Here is a 22243-nt window from a genome sequence, read left to right on the forward strand (position 1 = left end):
TCCGTCTTTTTCTCTCGGGCTTTTGTAATTGGTCAAGTTTCTGCACTATACGGCATCACAGGCCTCACCACAGACTTGTAAAGCTTTCCTTTCATTCTGCAGCTAACCTTCTTATCATAGTACTCCACTCAGTTTCCTCCAGTTCATCCATCCACTATTTATCCTGTGCTGTATTTCAGCCTCCTGTCTACATTTTAAATTTCTAGAACCTTTGTGAAAGTCAAAGCCTTTATTATAATTTCATTTCTAAAAAAATTGTAAAGATTTTATTTAAGTTAAATGTATGCAATCATTTTGTAGGGTTGTAATAGGTATCAAGTACCGATATATTCAAATAAGGCATACAAATATTCAGAATCAATATTAGTAACTATGTTCATGTGTCAGTAAAATACATACATCTTCAAATTCACTATAATGTATTACTTGTTGTCATAATGTTTTAATTTATAGAAATTCTTTTTAATTGCATTAGAAACAATACAGTATTTTCTGACACTGTTAGCATAGCAGAAGTATGTTTTGCACATCATGATCCACTACTCCTTTTCACAGCTAGATAATTATTATGTGACTACAAATAAAAAGCCAAGCATAACATGGGTTAGAGGTCAGAGAGGGGAATGTATTAGGATATTCACAGACTGTCTTAGAAACACAGACTGTCCACTTGAAACTGTCACAGAATTCATGTCATTTACAATGTTGTTATCTTTTTCTGCACAACATATACAAACTGGCTTCTTATATACTTCATGGCACTCTCCTCAAATTTCTGAACTCATTTTGTGGGAAGCATCCCACAACTGTCTTCTGCTCTGATGTGTCGAACTCTTCAACAACCCCTGGTCACCATCATGACTTAAGCTGAGGGATGCTATATTCTTCTGAACACTATGACGTAGTTCTTTGCTGTTATGATGAGAGGATTTCTGCAAACATCTTTTTCTGCTTCAAGAGAATGTTCACAAAAAGAAGGTACATTTAAAATGATCATATGCGCTCCACCTGCCAGGCACCATTCTCGAATGTTCTTACTTCATAAATTACATTCGTCTCCTTACGTCCACCATATCTTATTGATCGAACAGTGCATATCAAAGCTTGGACATGGATGATGTTTGGGTCCCGATATAGGCGGTAGTCAGGCCCTGCAAAGCCTGGACCAGAATGCTGCCCTTCAAAGAGCCATGCATAACCATTACTCCGAGCACCAGTATTCTTGTTGGCATCTCCAACGTTTTCTTCATTTCTGTTGTCACCCTCCTTGGTGGCACCAGCATCTTCATTACTGTGGTCTTGAGTAGATTCAGCAGTGTTGTCCCCAACACCATCTTCATTTCTGTTGCCACCATAACCCATGTCACCATCAATGTCCTGATTTCCATTGCATGCAGTATTGTTGACTCCACAAGTGTCATCCCTACAGTCAACAACAGGACCAATGCTGGCTGCATTACTAGCAGCATCCTCAGCGACATTCCCAGTGCTGTCGTCGTAATGTTCATACTGTGCCTCTAATCCCAGATCTACCTCATGTGATACACTTCCTGTGTGGTTACTTAGATCTGAGACCACATCAACGTTACACTCAACTTCAACCATATTTTCATCCCTATCTGTCTCATCCCCTTCAGGACCAAATCCAGCAGCGTCAGATTCTGTCCCATTTTGTGAGTACTGTTTTTCAGACAACTCTGATTCACTGTCACTTTCTGAGGTTTCAACTTCTTCCTTTATTTCAATCTCTTCCATAGAGAGAGAGACAGAGTCAAAAGTATTCTGTTCACCATCTTGTTCTCGTTCTGCACTCCCACACATTAAATTACTCTTGGAGCTGGCACACCCTGTTCTATCATCCACTCCGTCATTTACATTATTCTGATCAGAAACTACAGTATCCACTTCATGTAGGTCCAGGATTTCTTTTGGGCCTCCAGTGGGTGAAGAACTAGTACTAGTAAATGTCCCAGCAGCTGACATCATGATTATGGGCTCAACTGATGACGACGTTGCACCATATTCTGGTGCTGACTTTGAGACACTGTCTTCTGTTATACATGTTATCGTGCTGGTACTCTCTTTTGTGTTTGCTTCCAGTTGGGCTGTTTCTCTGATACTTGCTTCAATATGTGCATTATCAGTGCTACCTACTGGTGATGGTGTGACGTTTGTCTCTTCAGTGAGAGAAGTGCTGTGTGATGTGCTTATGCAGGTCTCAGCAGTCGACAATACGTTTCTGGATTTCGTTGTTAATGTTGTGGCATCACACTGTGGTGCAGACTCAGATATACTACCTCCTTCTACACTGGCTTCTGTATTGGTCTTCTCTTTGATGCTTGCTTCTAGATGGAATCTTCCCATTAAATTCCCATTTGATTGCATGCCTGCTGCTGCTGGCTGTACTGCATCACCATTGGATAGTGAAATCACATTTAATTCTGCAGACAGTCTACTTTTTAATGCATTCATAATATGAATGCTACATAGTAAACATCCGATAGGTGAATGGCATGTGCAGCTGGACACCGAGTGAGAAACGCTAGCTACCATATGCTCAAAACTTTGGTCACTTAATGTATCACCAACTCTATTAGCACATTTCTGCAGATGTGCTGCCACATCCTGAAGTACATGCACAAACTCATCAACAGTTTTTCGAAAAGTGTCACCCAACTGTAACTGAGGAGGCGCTGATGCTGACCGTCGACGCAAGTATGGGTGCATTTCTAAATGCGTAAGTGCATGTGCAGGTTGTGAAGCTGCATTGTCTCTCATCTGCAAAGGTGCTGTGGCTACAGAACATGAAGTTGGTGTGAATGACCTCCTACTACCGTGGCTGTTAATAATCTCTCTGTTTCTGGATGACTGGCCATCTTTAAATACTTCACTCATCATCTTGAGAGTTGTGATAGTTTCAGAGCTTGTACTGCTGTGTTCTGTAGTTAGTGGTCTGCCTCCATACTGATAATCAGCATCTTTTACTTCGCTGTGAGAAGCACCCACAACAGCTTTTCTTTTTTGGGTACTACTGGCTGCTCTATTTACATCACTATTTCTGATGCTCTTCTCCATATGTTTGTTATGTTTTGCCTTCAAGCCATCACATGGAACTCTTATTTCATTTCCACTGTTGTTATCTTTTCCTACACAACATATACAAACTGACTTCTTATATATTTTACGGCGTTCTTGACGAAATTCTGAACTCATTTTGTGGGAAGCATCCCACAACTGTCTTCTGCTCTGATGGGTCGAACTCTCCAACAACCCCTGGTCATCATCATGACTCAAGCTGAGGGATGCTACATTCTTCTGATCACTATTATGTAGTTCTTTGCCATCATGATGAGTGGATTTCTGCAAGCATCTTTGTCTGCTTCTTGTTGTCGAGTTCTCTTGATTTTTTGTGCTGCAACCATTTGAACTCTTAGTAGTTATTTTGACATCTCTGATGCATTTCTTTTTATTGCGATTTGAAACTTTAGCCTGCATATGCTTCTCCATATCAAATGGCTCTAGCACCACTGACACTGTTTTATTTAGAACATTTGTAAGCTGGTCCTGCTTACTGGAATGTTCCAATTCTTCGTGGTAGTTAGTCGCTGCCTTCTTACTGCTACAAGTAACATCAGAATGCCTTCTTTTCCTGCTGTTTTTGGTCAATTCTATAAAACTTCTATTAGAATTTGTATTATCATGCTGTGCACTTTGACTGGTGTCTGATGCACATCCTCTTGATTCATTCGTCCTCTTGAGTGAACAGCTTTCCCCTCTGCCTCTGCTACTAGATCTGGTTTTCATGCTGGCTATTCACTCTCAGGCAGACTCTGTAAAGACAAATTAAATATCAGATTACCATGTGAGCCAGAAGCACTATTAACAAACAAATCTTAAAACAACTGCAACAGATTTCAGTTTAAAAAGAAAAAAAATAATAATAAACCCTCGTGGAATATGCACAAAATGCCAGGAATTTTTACAATCAAAAAGATGTCATATTCATCACAACCAACCAAGTTTAACAGAACCATGAAATTGTCAAACTAATAAATAGTGATTCAGAAAAACTCTGCAAACCCCCCCCCCCCCCCCCCCCGTGCCTTTTCACTTTTCAGTGTACTTGTAATACTCCTGTACTCAGATCAGTAAAAACATGGAGTGATACTTCACATATGTACTTACACAGGGTGTCCCAAGAGAAATGGTCAATAGTCAGGGAAACGAAAGGAACAATTGTCTGAAGCAAAAAGTTGCATATGTATATATGCCCTATTCCAAATGGTTTCATAGATAGCACACATTTAATGTGTACTGTTATTTATTTTGTATATTATTCAATACATTGTTAAGGTTAAACATGCACATGCACAACAGTTAGTAATAAAAACAATATTTGATTTAAAAGTATCAACTGAAAAATAACATTTTTAACACATTCACCTCTAAGCATTACCACACATGTCTGTTTACAGCTGTTGTACAATTCACAAAAAATACTTGGATACTCCACCAACTTCAATGAATTTGCGCATTTTTAGGAAAATAGATTATTTTGTTTGTCTGAGTGCCTCTACACGTTTTGCAATGAGAGCATCAATGTCCATGATTAAGACCAAGCAGTTCATCTTCCATATTCATCATTTGTTTGTTCTCCTCCAACTTCATCTAAGCCCGTAAACAAAAATCTAATGCTGCAACGTCTGGTGACCTTGGTGGCCAGTTAATTCTTCTACCTCTACCAGTTCCGTGATTCAGGTAAGTGTGGTTGGGATGTTCCCTAACATGTCAGGTAAAATGTGGAGGGGCCCCATCATGCTGGAAGTACACTGCAGTCCATGTGGCTTAAGGAACAAAGGAATCAAATTTCCAAAAAATGCAAGTAATTCTGTCCCATAATTCACTCTTCTAAAATGACTGGACCTATCAACAGGTTACCAGCCATGCCACATCAAGCACTGATCAAAAAATAAAGTTGGATATTGGTTTCCACAGTAGCATATAGATTTTCCTGTGAACATCGATGATTATTATGCATGTTGTTGATTCCATAGCACATAAATGTGGCTTCACCAGTGAACAGTATTAATGGTCAGTTGATATTTAACCAGTAACTAAATTCAAGTAGTGTGGCACTGAACGAATGTGAAGAATGTGGACATAAGTTTCCCACATCTAATTTCACCAAATGTGTGTTTGTGGGTCACAGATACGTGCAAAAAGCTGCCATGTGCTGGCAGTAGGACTACACTGAACCATTTCAACAATGTGTTGCCGTTCCTGCACAGGTCAGAAGAATTCACATGGTCAGAAGAATAATTATTGGAAGAATACCTGTTTCACAATATGCTGAAAACTCTCTACAATCAGTAACGTGACTGGTTAAAAAGTGCTGCCTGTAGTCTTCAACAGTAGCAGGAGCACTACCAATGCAAATGTCATAAATGTACACCGTATCTGCATATTATTCTTGTAGCCAAGTCAGTGAAGCAAAATTTGGCAAAAAAATTGTGCTGTCACCATTTTTTGTACAGTAGTAGGAGGAAGTGACATGAACAACGTCCCAAAAATTGTGACCAGTGTGGTGTGAGTGTGGGGATGAAGGGGCGTTTAAAGGTCACGTTTTCATGGTTCTCTTGAATATCTCAAAAATTGCAATTTCTAGCAAAAATGTTTCCCAGTATGAATTTAAACTACATTAAATTTCCTACATGAAAGGTCTTCATTTTTTCTCTAGGACTGATAATTACCACATTACAGGGGATGGAAAAATAGCAATTATTAAAAACAGTGTCTTAACTACATACAATTGTATTAAGGGATAATCTGAGATACGAGGGTGTGATGAGTTGAAGGGCTGTGCAGAGAGGGAGGGGGGAGGGGAGAGAGGGAGTATGGGGGCTGGAGGGTGAATGCATGATGGATGAGGCAGGTCACCAGATCGTGGTCATGCACTTCCCTCCTTTCTAGGTCTGCCAACTGAACAGCGAGTGGACGAGTCCCAACTCTCTATCCCACTATGTCACTACATGGAATACAGATATGACTCTCTAATAATAGTAACACAAGAAATATATATGGGCAAACTGTATGTAAATCTCTGCATACTGTTCTACACTGCTACAGGGAAATTTATTCTTATTCACCCTCTATGACACTGTAGCATTCTGCAGGCAAAGGCAACAACTCCATGGCTTGCTTTTCAGTTTACAGACAGACTATACCTCCCCCAGCATTTCCACTATGTGATCAAAAGTATCCTGACACCTGGCTGAAAATGACTTACAAGTTCATGGCACCCTTCATCAGTAATGCTGGAATTCAATATGGTGTTGACCCATCCTTAGTCTTGATGACAGCTTCCACTTCTGCAGGCATGTGTTCTATCAGGTGCTAGAAGGTTTCTTGGGGAATGGCAGCCCATTCTTCACAGAGTGCTGCACTAGGGAGAGGTATCGATGTCAGTTGGTGAGGCCCGGCACGAAGTCAGCATTCCAAAACATTGCAAAGGTGTTTTATAGGATTCAGGTCAAGACTCTGTGCAGGCTAGTCCATTACAGGGATGTTATTCTCATGTAACCACTTTGCCACAGGCCGTGCATTATGATCAGGTGCTCAATCCTGTTGAAACATGCAATCGCCTTAACAGAATTGCAAGAAGGTGCTTAAAACATCATTGGAGGCATGTGCTGTGATAGTGCCATGCAAAACAACAATGGGTGCAAGCCACCCTCCATGAAAAACATGACCACACCATAACACCACTGCCTCCGAATTTTATTGTTGGCACTACACACGCTGGCAGATTACGTTCGCTGGGCATTCACCATACCCACACCCTGCCATCGGATCGCTATAGTGTGTACCATGATTTGTCACTCCACACAATGTTTTTCCACTGTTCAATCATCCAATGTTTATGCTCCTTACACCAAGCGAGGCATTGTTTGGCATTTACTGCCATGATGTGTGGCTTATGAGCAGTCATTCGATCATGAAATCCAAGTTTTCTTACCTCCTGCCTAACTGTCACAGTACTTCCAGTGGATCCTCGTGCAGTTTGTGTGATGGTCTGAATATATGTCTGCCTATTACACATTACAACACTCTTCAACTGTCAGCGGTCTCTGTCAGTCAACAGACAAGATCGGCCTGTACGCTTTTGTGCTGTACATGTCTCTTCGTATTTCCACTTCGCTATCACATCAGAAACAGTGGACCTAGGGATGTTTAGGAGTGTGGAAATCTCTCGTACAGGCATATGCCAAGTGACACCCAATCAACTGACCACGTTTGAAGTCCGTGAGATCCGCGGAGTGTCCCATTCTGCTCTCTCACAATGTCTAATGACTACTGAGGTCACTGATATGGAGTACCTGGCAGCACAATGCACCTAATATGAAAAATATATGTTTTTGGGTTGTCCGGGTACTTTCAATCATGTAGTGCATATGAGCAGGCAAAATAACTTCACTGGGCCCATGTTTATATAGTTATTTTCAGTTTTATTACACGAGTATTTATTTGCAATTGTTAAGTGAGCTATTATGTCAAAAAGGTCCACAGCTAGAGCTATCAACTGTGTACACATCAAAGAACCTATCCTAGCTGTAGCATGCTGGCAATATGTGTTTGACAATGTTGATATTGTTTCTGCTATCAATGATGAAGACTTTTCAGAGCATGAGGAGTATCAAATGCACCCCCTCAGCCTCAGCTCTTCCAGCATCTGATGAGGCCCAGAGGCTCAAACTGCCTCCTTCTGCAACAGAAGTATGTCACCTGAATGTTATGGAACTTCAGAGATTTCAACACAAGTCAAGCAATGCATTATTGCACATTACTGTCCTAAATTCGAATGTAAGTCCTTTTCCATCAGAGATATGGACACCCACCCTGCAAGATATGGTAAGTGGCTCCAGTCACTGCAGCCCACTCTATTACAAGTGCTAGCTATACCAGTAACACAAAGTTGAGGGAAGTGCAGTAACTTTCTGGTCAATCATTAATTCACCAGCAAGTGACTACAACATAGTTACACAACTTTAGAATATGTTGCCAACAACAAGCAGTAGCAAGATACCACATTTACCAATCCAGTCTGTTTCCCACTAGCACCACATATGCCAATGACAACATCATACTTACAAATGAAGCATTTCTCAGCCACTGTTTATAGGAATCCATTTTACATAAAAGCTCACTTAACAACTGCAATGAAGTACTCACTGAATGAACTGAAAATACCTCCACTATATAAACACAACATCAGTGAAGTTATTTTGTCTACTTACATCAGGGAACCACAGATGAAACACTGGGGAGGTACAGTCAGACTGTAAACTGAAAAGCAAGCAGTGCTGGTGGTGAAGGAAGTCACTTTTCTCAGAAGAATCCAGCTTCTCGTAGCCATATTACACAACTTCATACAAACTCAGTAAGGTGTGATAATGGCATCTTTGTTGCTGTAAAGGCTTTCTTGACTAACATCAGCTCACCATGTCTAATCTAAAGGCTAATTAACACTCATGAATGATACAGAGTGCATTTAAAGAAAACCTGATTTGCATCCCCATAGTGTCACTACTAGCGCCACTCTTATGCGACTGGCACAAAATTGCAAACAGACATCACCGATCAAAAGTAGAAACATGCCTAACAACTTTTGTTTATTTCACACAACCCCTTGCTGGTGTTGCATTTTTTTCTGTCAGTGTATTTATTATATGCTGATTTTAACATTAACCTGAAACTGAAAAAAAAAAAATAAAAATAAAAACATGTACCTTAAAATGAAGAAAAAGGAATAACCTGATAACTGAAAATAGAGAAATAAGAAAACTTTTAAGCAGTTTTATCTGAAAACAACTTTATTCAGACCATACTAGAAAAACAGAGGTGTCATCTTCCCTGTTTCACATATACTGAAAATTGTGTTACTAAAAGCTATACATGTGAACTTAGGTCTTTCAGATCATGACACACTACTGACACTAATAAATTCTTCTATATTGCAAGTAGTAAAAAAAAAAAAAAAGTGGGAATATGAAAGGCACTTCAACAAAGAAAAGATGAATATTCTTGTACAAATGTTAGCAAAGGAAACATGGGGAAATATAGTTTCAAAACCAACAACCAATAATTCATTCTATGCATTTTTCTCATACTTTTTGTGTCACAGTTGTGATGCATTTTCCACAAAAGGAAGAAAAACCCTTACAAAAATCAATGTTGAACAAAGGAAAAATATGAAGTGGATATCATTTACTATCACAGTATCTAGTGAAACTAAACATCTCAATCACCTCAAAAAAGACAACTTCACAGAATATGATAAGACATACAAGAAAATTCATGGGAAAGTGATTAAAGAAAAGACAATGCACAGTGATGGAGTAGTTCATGACCTGGACCTCACAATACAAAATAAACAAATTCAGAGCGTAACTGTAACCTAATTTTTAAGTGTGCATGCTGACAAAAATTTAGACTGTTCATGGCATTGCACCAATGCAGTCATCCTGTAAGCTTCCATTCTAAGAACAGAAACATGGGTGTTTATAGTGATATATGTGGTGCAACAGTGATAAAATGTTTTCAAATTTTCACAGAATCTCAACTGTAGATTCATCCCTTCTGTATCCAGTGGCTCAGTACAAAAAAATTGTTATGTTTTTGTGATAACAAACAGTGCATCCCTATATCCCAGATGTTACAAACCAAGGTTTAGGTACTGAACAGTTAGTTACTGCAACACAATTAAACAATATATAGTGCTTACAAGATGCACTGAAAAGATTAAAAACAAATACAAACAATAATAACAGAAGTATGTGTGCCAAACAGCAAAATGAAAATACACACACAGGCAATATATCGGTAACAGTTGTGACAAAAAATAATTACAATGTATTAGTTGCAGAAGAAGCTGACAGCCAACAAATAAATTCTGTAAATTATAATCTAACTTCAGCTGCACTATAAACACCTCTGTGCAGAAAGTCAAGAGAATGTATTCAAGCAATAAACAAAGGAATATAAAAAATGAGTTGTGATGCTCGGTGACATCCACACCATGAGAAATCTGAAAAAATAAATGAGTATAATACATCACATATGGCTATAGGAATGATGAAATTGAGTGCACCTTTGACTGAAATAACAAAAAACACCAAACTCACTCAGAGAATTATCTAAGAATGATACTTTCATAATCATGGGTGCAAGTAATGATGAATACTGAAAGGAGGGTAGGCATACTACACAGCGCTTTTCTACACTACTTGATCTTAAAGTGCCCAACATCACTAGTACTAGCATGCCTCACAGATAGGACCTGCAGGATGACTCGGTCATAAATTTGGAGCTTTTTTTTAAAAAAAAAAAAAAAAAAAAAAAAGAAAGAGCAAGGTCTATCCTAATGTAAAATTCTTTGAACTTTCCATTTCAATAGAATTGTTTATGAAACACAGACATCACAACAACACTGGGAAGTCATACATTGGCAAAATACTAACAAAATTAATACACATAGATGACCTCATTGAAATAAAAACAACCAGTTTCGACAAAAGCCACATTGCGATCGGGCTGAGCAAACCTGAAACACCAAACTCAGAAATTGTTTGTGTTGAAAGTTGTGCAACTACCAAAAACACAGAAATATAACAGAAGAGACATTTTTAGGTGACAAAACAAAAATGATAGATACAGATACAGATACAGATACAGAAAAAAAAAGATCCACAGTGAGGAAAAAAATTAACCAGAAACATCTGAAGGAAGCTTCTTTTATATGCTTAGGTGAACACTGATAAAGGTCTGTATTGTTGCCAGTTTACACAATCCTCCTCATTCTGTACAATATCCTTTGAGCATGGTGAGATACGCATTTTTGTTAGAAGTAACACGAGACACTGCTGTTTAAAATCATGGGAAAGGAAAACAAAACTTCAAAATTTATACTAAATTTATACTTCACTAAAAACAATTACAATTTGCCTGTACAGAAGCCCAAATGTGATCTTAGCTTATATTCTTATAGAAACTAAGACAGTGCATTCAATAAGCTTAAAGATAATAAGAAAAATCTAATGGTGTGTGATGATTAATTGAACTTCCAGGAAAACTCAAACAAAAAAATTATAAATGCAGAAAATAATTCCAGGCTAGAACAATAAATACAGGGTTTTGTGCCCATAATGGACGGTGTAATGTTTTCTATACCACAAACCACAATGCAAACAGAATTAATGACAGAAGAATGAATGCTAAGTGAAAAAATATAGATACCTTCAGACAACTGTTAGGTGAGGAAACATGGAATGCAGTATATCAGCATGGCAGAACATGTCAAAAGTCTGACAAATCTGTGGAAATATGTAGTAACTACTATAAAACTGCATTCCCACTGAATGAACACAGGCTATGGTCTAATAATAAAAACAGGTCTAGCTGCAATTAATCTTTCACAGAAAAAAAGAAAATCTATATTGTATTAAGGACACTGTGGGTGTGTGATGAATTTCATGCTTACTGCAGAAAATACAAGTAATATTTTAATAGTTGTTACAGAAGCAAAAATGAAGGAAAATGACCTTTACATGCCACAAGACAAAAGCTACATCAGAAGTTGTGAAACAGTAGACAGGTAATGTCACTAACAGAAATGCCAATATCAAGCTATGTCAAGATGATGAGAAAATAACTGACACAAGGAATATAGCAAAAATCGTCAACAACTATTAATAAACATATGTAGGCAACTAATCAGTAAGATTAACCCAAGTAACCAAAATGCAACAGCAACATCAGTCAAGATCAACAACACTGCTACCTCATTACATCTGTACCAAATGAATAAAGAAGAAATTTTTACTGTAATAAAAACTTTAAAAACGAAATTAATAATCATTTAGAGTTGATAGTATACCTGATAAAATAATAAAGAGATGTAGTGGAATCACTGTAAAACCATTGACACATTTATGCAATAGTTTACTGACATCAAGGTCTTCTCTTCCTATCAAAAAAATGCAAAACTGAAACTAATATTTAAAAAAAGGAAAAAACAGAGGAAGTTGTCAATTACAGGGCAATTGCCCTATTGTCCTGCTTCTCAAAATTTTTTGAGTAGGTCTTCCACAACAGACTGACATGCTTTATGCAAAAATATCAAATTCTGTTCATAGCGCAACACAGGTTTAAAATGAACAGCCGACCGGCACTGCTACCTATGAATTTCTGAGTGAAATTTACCAGAAAGTGGACAATGGTGAATATAATATTGGAGGATTCCTTGACTTGTTGAAGGCATTCAGTATAATAGATAATGATGCACTACTACAGAAATTAAATAAACTAGGCTTAAGAGGCACACCTACTGTTGGGTCATGTCATACCTTTACAGACACAAACAAATAGTGAAAATACAACACACTGCATGCAACACAATTACAGACCAACACTCAGCTTACCAAGAGATTAAATATGTTGTTCCCGAGCACCAGTCAGACGTTCCTCCTAAATGTAAATGACCTAAAAACAAACATAAATTTCAAAATATTTATCAGTTTGCTGATAACACAAGCTTTGGTTAACTTTTCAGATAATCACTTTGACATTTCCACATAATAAAGCTGTCCTCAACCCAAAGGTTATTTGGAACACTGCAGTGCATTACTGGATATGGTCCCAATGGAAGTGGTATCCCCTTGCTTCCTCTGACACTGAGCTGACGTATGCAGACAACTACACGACAACCCACAGTTTACTGTGGACTCCAAGCCATGGTGAATCTCAACATTTTTCAAACTAACGAATCATTGCCAGATGTGAAAGAAATAATAAGTGATAGGAAAAGGACCAACTGCAGATTAAAACCTGGACCTTTTGATATTTAATCTGACATCTAGCCACTGAGCCACACACCGCTTCCACACCTCGGAATAAGGAAAATATTGGAATGAGAGTGATAAGTAGTTTCTCACATAACTGTACTTTGCCACAGAAGGAAGGGAAACACACTTGAAACTTTAAGGTGAATTTCATACTATTTATCATGCAGAATAGTATTAGAGGTGGTGGGAGAGGAACTATACAACAGTTTCTCTCCTGTAAAATCAATCAAATATGCCCCACAAAGGAAAGCAACAGGGTGAGTCAGCAGAGTTGTTCAACATTATCTTCATGTTCATCTCTGAACAACACTAACAGAGCACTAAGGATCTATCATCTTGAGAGTGAGCTTTCTTCACACATGATATACAAGTATTTAACCACTTGTAATGTCCAATTAGTCCTAGAAAATGGGAACAGGAGTAAAGTAATACAACGAAACTGTGTTCAACACCTTCACATAGCCTGCTTTCTGATGTGAAAAGGAGACAGTCTACCATAGAGGATTCTTTTGCGGTCATCATCAATGAAACGAAGTGCAGGAAAATTGCATTACGCAGTTCAGTACTCATATAGGAAGACATGTATAGAAGTTAGTACCAAATATTCAGCTGTTTTTGATAAATAACTTAAAATATTCTGTTCGCATGTGTGTAGTACTTGTTCATTTATCTTCAGTCAGCTGTGCAACTATTAGCAGCAGTATCAGTACTCCAACAGTAATTCACGCATCGCCCTAGCCAGTGTTGACTGATACCACCATGCAGCAGCACTGCTAGTTAGTTGATTGCGTGTTTCATTGATCAGTCGCATGGTACGGTAGCTGTTATGATGTGGAACATGTCAAGTGCACAAGAAATGCACATATGAAACAAGATTTTTTTAATATATAGATATTACAATACATAGATTAATATTTCTATTATTTACCCCATTCCCTTAAATGGCACAAAATGCATATACTATATTTATAGATTTATTTATTCCTATTCAAGAATTCATCTATGGTATAGAAGGAGTTGTCAAAGAGATATTATTTCAATTAATTTCTGAAGCTGTTACTGCTGTCTGTCGGACATTTTATTTCATCTGGTTATTTGTCAAAAATTTTTACAGCAGCATATTTTACCCCTTTCTGTGCCAAAGATAAGTTGAATAAAGGATAGTGAACATCTTTCTTTTTTCTGGTATTATGATCATGAATGTCACTGTTTTCAAACTGGTCCATGTTGCTGAGAACAAATTTCATTAGTGAGTAAATGTACTGTGAAGCTGTTATAAGAATTCACAATCTTTTTAAAAGATGCCTACAAGATGTGCAACTATGAACCCCACACATTATTCTAACCACTTTCTTTTGAGCAGTGAATAATTTTGTCTAAATGTTGAGTTACACCAAAATATTATTCGGTATGACATCAGAGATGAAAGTATGCAAAGTGTGTTAGCTTACGAATTTCTATATCCTCAGAAATTGGCAATTATTCTGATTACAAAAGTTGCTGAACCTTGCTTTAGAGGAACCAAAATATAAATTTTCCAATTAAGTTTCTCATCTATACATACTCCCAAAAACTTAGAATGCTCTACCCTGTCTACTGACTTCTGTTGATGTGTTGTATTTAGTTCAGCTTCCTGTTTCAGATAGGAAGGGAGGTCATTCACATATCAAGAACAGAAGGAGACCCATGATTGAACCCTGTGGAACACCTAATGTAATTTCACCCCAGTTAGATGAACTGGCAAACTTATTTAAATCACTTGACCCATATAAGGAAACTTTTTGCTTCCTGTTCTGTAGATATGACTTGAACCACTCATATGCTACTCCATTTATACCATAGAATTGTAATTTCTGTAACATAATGTCATGGTTCACACAGTCAAATGCTCTGGACAAGTCACAGAAAATTCCTGTTGTTGACAATTCACTATTTAAAGACTTTATTATGTGGACAGTGAAATTGTACATTGCTGTCTCAGTGGAACAGCATTTTTGAAATCCAAACTGTGATTTACGAAGTATCCCATTACTGTTGAGACGGCTAACCACTCTTGACTACATTACTTTATCAAAGATTTTTGAAAATGGTGTAAGCAAGGATACTGGCCGATAATTATTGACATCTGTGGTGTCTCCCTTTTTGTAGAGAGGCCTGACAATGGCGTATTTTAACCTGTCTGGTAAAATACCTTGAGTTAGTGATGCATTACATATATGATATCAGCTTTAATTGTTTTACATTGTTTTTGTATCTTATTAGAGATGTCATCTACTATAACAGAACATTTATTTTTCAAAGATTTAATAATTTTACTTATTTCACAAGGGGACTTTAGGTGAAAATCTGCCAAAATTTTTTCAGAACAGACCCTTCCATGTATTACCTGGCGTTTTCTTTTGAACTGTTCTCACCCACCAATTTTTTCTCCTACACTTAAGAAATGGTTGTTAAATACATTAGCTACTTGTGTACTGTTGGTTAGGATGGTCTCATTCTCTTTAATAGTACATCTACATCTACATTTGTACTCCGCAAGCCACACAACAGTGTGTGGTGGAGGGCACTTTACATGCCATTGTCATTGCCTCCCTTTCCTGTTCCAGTCGCATATGGTTCGTGGGAAGAACGACTGCTGGAAGCCTGCACTGGAATCTATCTAATTTTACATTCGTGATCTCCTCAGGAGGTATAAGTAGGGGGAAGCAATATATTCGATACCTCATCCAGAAATGCACCCTCTCGAAACCTGGACAGCAAGCTACACCGCGATGCAGAGCGCCTCTCTTGTCTGCACTTGAGTTTGCTAAACATCTCCGTAACACTATCACACTTACCATATAACCCTGTGACAAAACACGCCACTCTTCTTTGGATCTTCTCTATCTCCTCTGTCAACCCAACCTGGTACGGATCCCACACTGATGAGCAATACTCAAGTATAGGTCGAACGAGTGTTTTGTAAGCCACCTCCTTTGTTCATGGACTACATTTTCTAAGGACTCTCCCAATGAATCTAAACCTGGCACCCGCCTTACAAACAATTAATTTTATATGATCATTCCACTTCAAATTGTTCCGTACGCATACTCCTAGATATTTTACAGAAGTAACTGCTACCATTGTTTGTTCTGCTATCATATAATCATACAATAAATGACCCTTCTTTCTACATATTCACAATTCATTACATTTGTCTATGTTAAGGTTCAGTTGCCACTCCCTGCACCATGTGCCTATCCACTGCAGATCTTCCTGCATTTCGCTGCAATTTTCTAATACTGCAACTTCTCTGTACACTGCAGCATCACCCGTGAAAAGCCGCATGGAACTTCCGACACTATCTATTCGGTCATTTATATATATATATTGTGAAAAGCAATGGCCCCACAACACACCCCTGTGGCACGCCAGAGGTTACTTTAACGTCTGTAGATGTCTCTCCATTGAGAACAACATGCTGTGTTCTGTTTGCTAAAAACTCTTCAATCCAGCCACACAGCTGGTCTGATATTCCGTAGGCTCTTACTTTGTTTATCAGGCAATAGCGTGGAACTGTATTTAACACCTTCCGGAAGTGAAGTAATACATCCCACCCCAGTGATTACTTTTCCTGTCTCTCTTCTAACAACATTCCATATTAATTTGATTTTATTGCTGGAGTTGTTAATTTCTTCTCTAACATACATATTTCTTGATTTCCTTACAACTTTTCTCAGTATGTCACAATAATTTTATAGTGTAAAACTACTTCTGGATCTTTACTAGTTCTTGCTGTCTCATACAGTTTTCTTTTTCTTTCTGAAGACACTAATGCCTGTAGTAATCCAAGGTTTCTTTGAAAAGCGTGTGGTGTTACATTTAGTAATTTTCTTTGGGGAAAAAATGTTCAAAAAGGAATATAAATTGATCAAGAAATATGTTGCATTCATCATTAACATTTGGCTCATTATATACATCTCCCCAATTAACATTTCTTAAGCTCTCTCTGAAGTGCTCTATAGATACCGGGTTGAGCGACCTCACACTTAATGGTTTCCGAACTGTAAACCTTGTTAGGTTTTGTAAATTAATCAGTTGTGAATCATGGTCTGACAATCCATTTACCACAGGAAAAGCATGTGTTTGTTTTACATCCTCTTTCTGTACAAATACATTATCTATTAGTGTGCTACTGTCTTGGGCTATATGTGTAGGGGAACTGAACGCTGATTCTAAGTTATAGTTATATATACACTTCTAGTTCACGTTTCCTATCAGAATTACTTCAGGGTGTATACGCGGACAAGAAAAAAAATTACACTTTCTCCCAGGTGAAAATACACTTTTTCCCTGTCAAGTGACAGTATACTTTTCCTCAGAACTGTAAAAATTATCAATATTTTGAATGGTTATAGAAAAAAAAAACACGTTTTGGAAAGATCTTTGATGTGCAGCAACATGTACGCTGCATATTACGAAAGTGTAAATTTAAATTCCACCAAACGCCGCATGTTACTTTCCGAAGCATTGAAATCAAGATTGCAATGCGCTTTTGTAGCCAGTCCTAGCTCGTCACGGGATCTCACCAGCCGATGACAGCGGATCTTCTAGCATAGGATACGTGATATAGTCAGCCAATATCAAAATCAGTGTTAAGTAGCGCGTACACACAAATAGGAAAAGTTAATGGTTTAAATTAACGTACACAGCGTTACTACAAGAAAAGCAAAGCTTTCACATACAATATTGGTCTCTGAGGTTAGTAAGCTGCAAGAGCAGCTAAGCTTTCACATATAATGTTGATTTTTTTTGCGCGTGTTACACTTTAAGGTACAACACACAAATGCGTCAGTAAAATTTTTAATAAAGACATAAATGTATGATCTTCTGAGCTCGAAATTTTTCTAAATGTATGTCCTCAAAGACTTGATTTTTAAATGAGAGTCAAACGCTCCGCGATTTAAAAAATTCATCGTACATTCTCGCACATAATTCATCTTGCATAAACGGACATTTACTTTGAAAGTAACGCTTTTCAAACAACCATTCGAAATATTATCACGTGACCTGTTAGAAATAGGTTCGTTTCAGTAGTTGCCAGAGAGTGCCAGAAACAGGCGTCACCGCGCTTGCGCATCTACGATTATGCACGAAGCCCGTATGCTCGTAAGTGTAAAACATTAAAAGATCTTACACTGTGTCATAAAAGAAACAAAACATCATCAGGATACTCCAAGAACATCGGAATTTCGTGAACCATACTACAATGCGTAATTCGGCTTAAAGTGCACATTCGTATGTCCAGATTTGGGCGTAAATTATCTTGAGTACCGGTACTGTATTATCTCATGTTTGGTTCTTTATTATGGCATAATGCCATACGTGCTAGAAGATGAAAACATGCACTTTTGAAATGCAGCGAACAGTTGAAACTAGCCCATAGTATGGATTTAAGCACTTCGTTTCAAATAAATTGCCTGCCCCAGCGGAAAAGATTAATAAAAGCCAAATTTCTTTAGCAAACCGACAAAAATAACTTCATTGTTCTGCAAGGCGATTAATGCCCGACTGTCAGAAAGGTGGAGATAAAACCTGAAACTAATAACACATTTTAGCCTTCCGTAATTACGAGAACATATTTTAATTCATTTGATAGCTCACGGCCATAGATATCCGTTTTGTTTTCGTTTAATGTGAGAGCAATAAATGAAGAGGAAACAGCAAAATCACTAAACGTAAACACGGGTCACGTGGAGACTCCCCACTAGAACTCAGACCGCTCTGTGAATCAGCCCCGGATCTCCGATATTTCCGAACCGGGGCAATATTAGATAGTAGCGCCCAGCCACACGTCTGTAGCGAAGAAGCGGGGACTGGTTCTTCTCATACGTGACTAAACTGCACACGCACAAGGGCCGGTCCACAACTGCTCAAACAAATCCAAAGTAAACACTTGTGACGTCACGCTCATCGGAGGCAATTTGTTGTTAGGAAGAATTGCATAGTCTTCCCAAAGCCTTTGACACACTTTGCAGTTGGCAAACGCTTGTATGAGCACTGTGTTTTATATGGCGTATTTCTTTTGCGACTTAAGCTTTATTTTCGGTTTTTTTTCTCACGTTCATGTTTTGTTGCTGCAATATAATACTGCAGAAGCGGGATACAGTAATATCCTTTGTTAGAGTATTGGTTCTTACCCGTCAAAATCACAAAAATTTAACTGAAAACAAAAGCCAAAACAATGAAAAATTCCCGGGTTTATCCTTATTCTCTCCCGGATGAAAAAATTCCCGGGTTTTTCCCGGATCTCCCAGTAGTCCCGGGTCGTATACACCCTGTTACTTAGAAAGTTTACACTGAAATCACCAGAGATTAATAATTTCTTTTTGTCTGACAGACAGCATAATAGGGAGTCACACTTTTTTTATGAGCAGCTCCCAGTCTCCTAATGGGGACCTATACACTGTTGCTAATATCAGTACTACATTATCTAGCAGAAGTTCACATGCACAAACCTCAAAGTGCCGATCAACACAAAATTTGCTTACTTATACAGTTTTGCATTTATACCCTTGTTTTATGAAAATGGCAACTCCTCCTTTATCCATCCTAGATCTATAAGTGTAAGATGCCAAATTATACCCACTTATATTGACACTATCCATGCCCACAGTTACATGGTGTTCAGACAGACAAGAGTATATCAATATCACTCTTATTTTTGAGGTCATCTAAACACACTAATAGCTCATCTACTTTATGTTTTAAATGGTTCAAATGGCTCTGAGCACTATGGGACTTAACTTCTGAGTTCATCAGTCCCCTAGATCTTAGAACTACTTAAACCTAACTAATCTAAGGACATCACACACATCCATGCCCAAGGCAGGATTCGAACCAGCGGTCGAGTGGTTCCAGACTGTAGTGCCTAGAACCGCTCGGCCACTCTGGCCGGCTTTATGTTTTATTGCCCTGATATTTTGATGAAATAAGTTGATACTGCCCTTAGCTTTACCCCTATTTACTGTACATGAAGTTTCTTTTATTCTATTTATCTTGATTGTCATCTGTCTGGACTTTGGCTTTAACCTAAAAAACCTGTCTGCCTGGACCCATTAACCACAGGTATCACTCCTTGTGTGACTGTGGACCCCCTTACAGTTTCTGGTAATACAGAAGCTAACATATTTTCCCCATCCTATTCAGGTGCAGGCCATGTGTAGTGTATCCCCATTGCCGGAGTACTGGTTATTCATCATTTTTTAATGTTTCTGTCAATACAAATTGATAAGTACTGCGCTACACTAATTTGGGACCACTCTATTGAACATGCATGTAAAATTTCACTTTAAACATAATTTTGTTTGTAACAGGGAAACAAACCAATGCTTTCATTGATGCAGGGAGTTGTATGAAAGATGTGATGAGCAGTATTTGCTTTGGCTGACTCCAGCTACACACTGCAAAAACAAAATTGCAAATGTCTGCTGAAACACAGCAGAAAATTTACATGACGACTCTTAGGAGGGACACCATGGATGAGTTGTCTGGGTGTAACAGTAACTTCATTTATAGGCATCTGCACGGGTATCTAATGTGCATATAGCGCAGTAGGAGCTTCAAATTTAACATCACTTCAGAAACCTGCATGTCCCTGGCTAGGTATCCTACTGTGGAAAGGAGCCTAATCTACATTTCATTCCTAGCACACCTCTACATTGTTGAAATGTGAAAGCTAGGTCAGATAGACCACCAAGCTCAACATGGATCAAAACCGGGTCAAATCTTGTACAGTGGTTCCTGGGATTAGTCTGATCATATAGACAGAAAGTGTGGCTCAAAATGGTCATATAGGAAAAATTGTAAAACTATTGTCAGATAATTGTTGCTTCTTTGATCACTAACTCTAAAAGGATGAACCAGATACATTAAAATAATCTACTCAGTAATTTGGACAGGAATCTACACAACATGCAAGACCTTAAACCCTTTTCCACACTCATCTCATTGTATTTAAGTGGACAAATCATTATCAAGACAAACTGCTGCCCTTTTTTCAGAATATAAAGTGCAATCAAGGAAAATGTGGCATAGCACCACTGGTACACAACAAGCAATGCACCCTGGTGGGTCCTCCTGGAGTTGCCTTTGTGTCAGAGTACAGCGCCCTATTCTCAGTCATGTTAAGGCCACTAATTTCTACCTGTGTGACTGCAACGATGTTCATCATGGCAAAATTGTTGGCTTTATCAGGCTTAATTTGTACTTTTTACTGCCAACCACTCAGTCTCCTTTTGACACCTAACTCTTCTACTCAATGGGTAACAGCAGCCAAGGGGACAGCATGGGATAGTACATTGATTACTTGCCATCACCCCTTGCTGCCATGTAAGCTTGCTCATTTCCATGGATTCCTGCACGGCCTGACACCCAGACGAATAATACTTCATTCCCTTGCTACTGTACTAAGTGAAAGGTGTCTTGTATGTGTTAACTCCTTTGTTTACTGGGTACATTTGCTGAATGATCTATATATCACCCAAGGCATCACAGCAAATGAGTAAATTATTCCAACAAATGCACATCATCTGCTCCTTTAGGATTGTACAGATTCCTTTGTCAAAGACAGTAATTTCATCTGGAAGTCAACTCATAAAGACACTGCCAGGGTAAACTACTGAGCAGCTGACAGTACATTCCTGTTTAGACCTATGAATGTAAACAAATCATATAAAAATTAGTAAATGGCTTGTTTAAAATAAAATCTGATGTATAAGATTTCTTGTACTATACTTTCTCTGACCCAGGGTCCCAGACTTAACCTGCACTGGTAAGAGCAAAAACAGACAACATGCAACAGGTCAGTCTGACTGGAATTTGAACATATGCATCCTGACCATGTGTCCAGTCCTCCTGCAAAGGATCACTGCACTTTGTAACTGGTGAAAAGCCACACTGATGGGATATCTAAAGAGAAGTAGGCTGCTGTCTTTATACACCTCCAGATATTAAAGTCTCTTCACAGTACCCATTAACCATCATAAATATGCTATGGACAATTCAGCAGATGGAAGAAGACATTCAACAGTAACTTTAAAACATACAACATACCAAATTCTGCTGGATACACAGCACAGTTTACTAGTGCCATCAACGACCTTTTGATACCACGGAACTGTTGCTGAAGTAAATGAATCTCTGATTTTAGCAGGAAAATTATATCATGCCATCAGCCAAAGTTATCTACATGAATAGCTACAATCTACTGATCTGATTTGATCCACAATGCTACAGCTGCAAGCCACACAGATGTGAATTATGATTGTTTGTATATAAATGCTGCCATTGCATATTCTTGCCGG

General features: G+C 38.2%; 1 protein-coding gene across 3 annotated transcripts in view; it reads right to left on the reverse strand.

Annotated features, from left to right (window-relative positions):
- Positions 1 to 437: 437 nt before the first annotated feature.
- LOC126469975 (serine-rich adhesin for platelets-like) overlaps positions 438 to 22243 on the reverse strand; it is a 43431-nt gene continuing 21625 nt past the window's right edge. For all 3 annotated transcript variants that reach the window (XM_050097419.1, XM_050097418.1, XM_050097417.1), the window contains exons 2-3: positions 12477 to 12537; positions 438 to 3830 (exon numbers count right to left, since the gene is read on the reverse strand). In XM_050097419.1, the coding sequence (XP_049953376.1) occupies positions 994 to 3804 (2811 nt within the window). In that variant the 5' untranslated portion in view covers positions 3805 to 3830; positions 12477 to 12537 and the 3' untranslated portion in view covers positions 438 to 993. The remainder of the gene's footprint in view (positions 3831 to 12476; positions 12538 to 22243) is intronic.

This window comes from Schistocerca serialis, chromosome 3 (assembly GCF_023864345.2).
Source record: "Schistocerca serialis cubense isolate TAMUIC-IGC-003099 chromosome 3, iqSchSeri2.2, whole genome shotgun sequence".
Classification (NCBI taxonomy): domain Eukaryota; kingdom Metazoa; phylum Arthropoda; class Insecta; order Orthoptera; family Acrididae; genus Schistocerca; species Schistocerca serialis.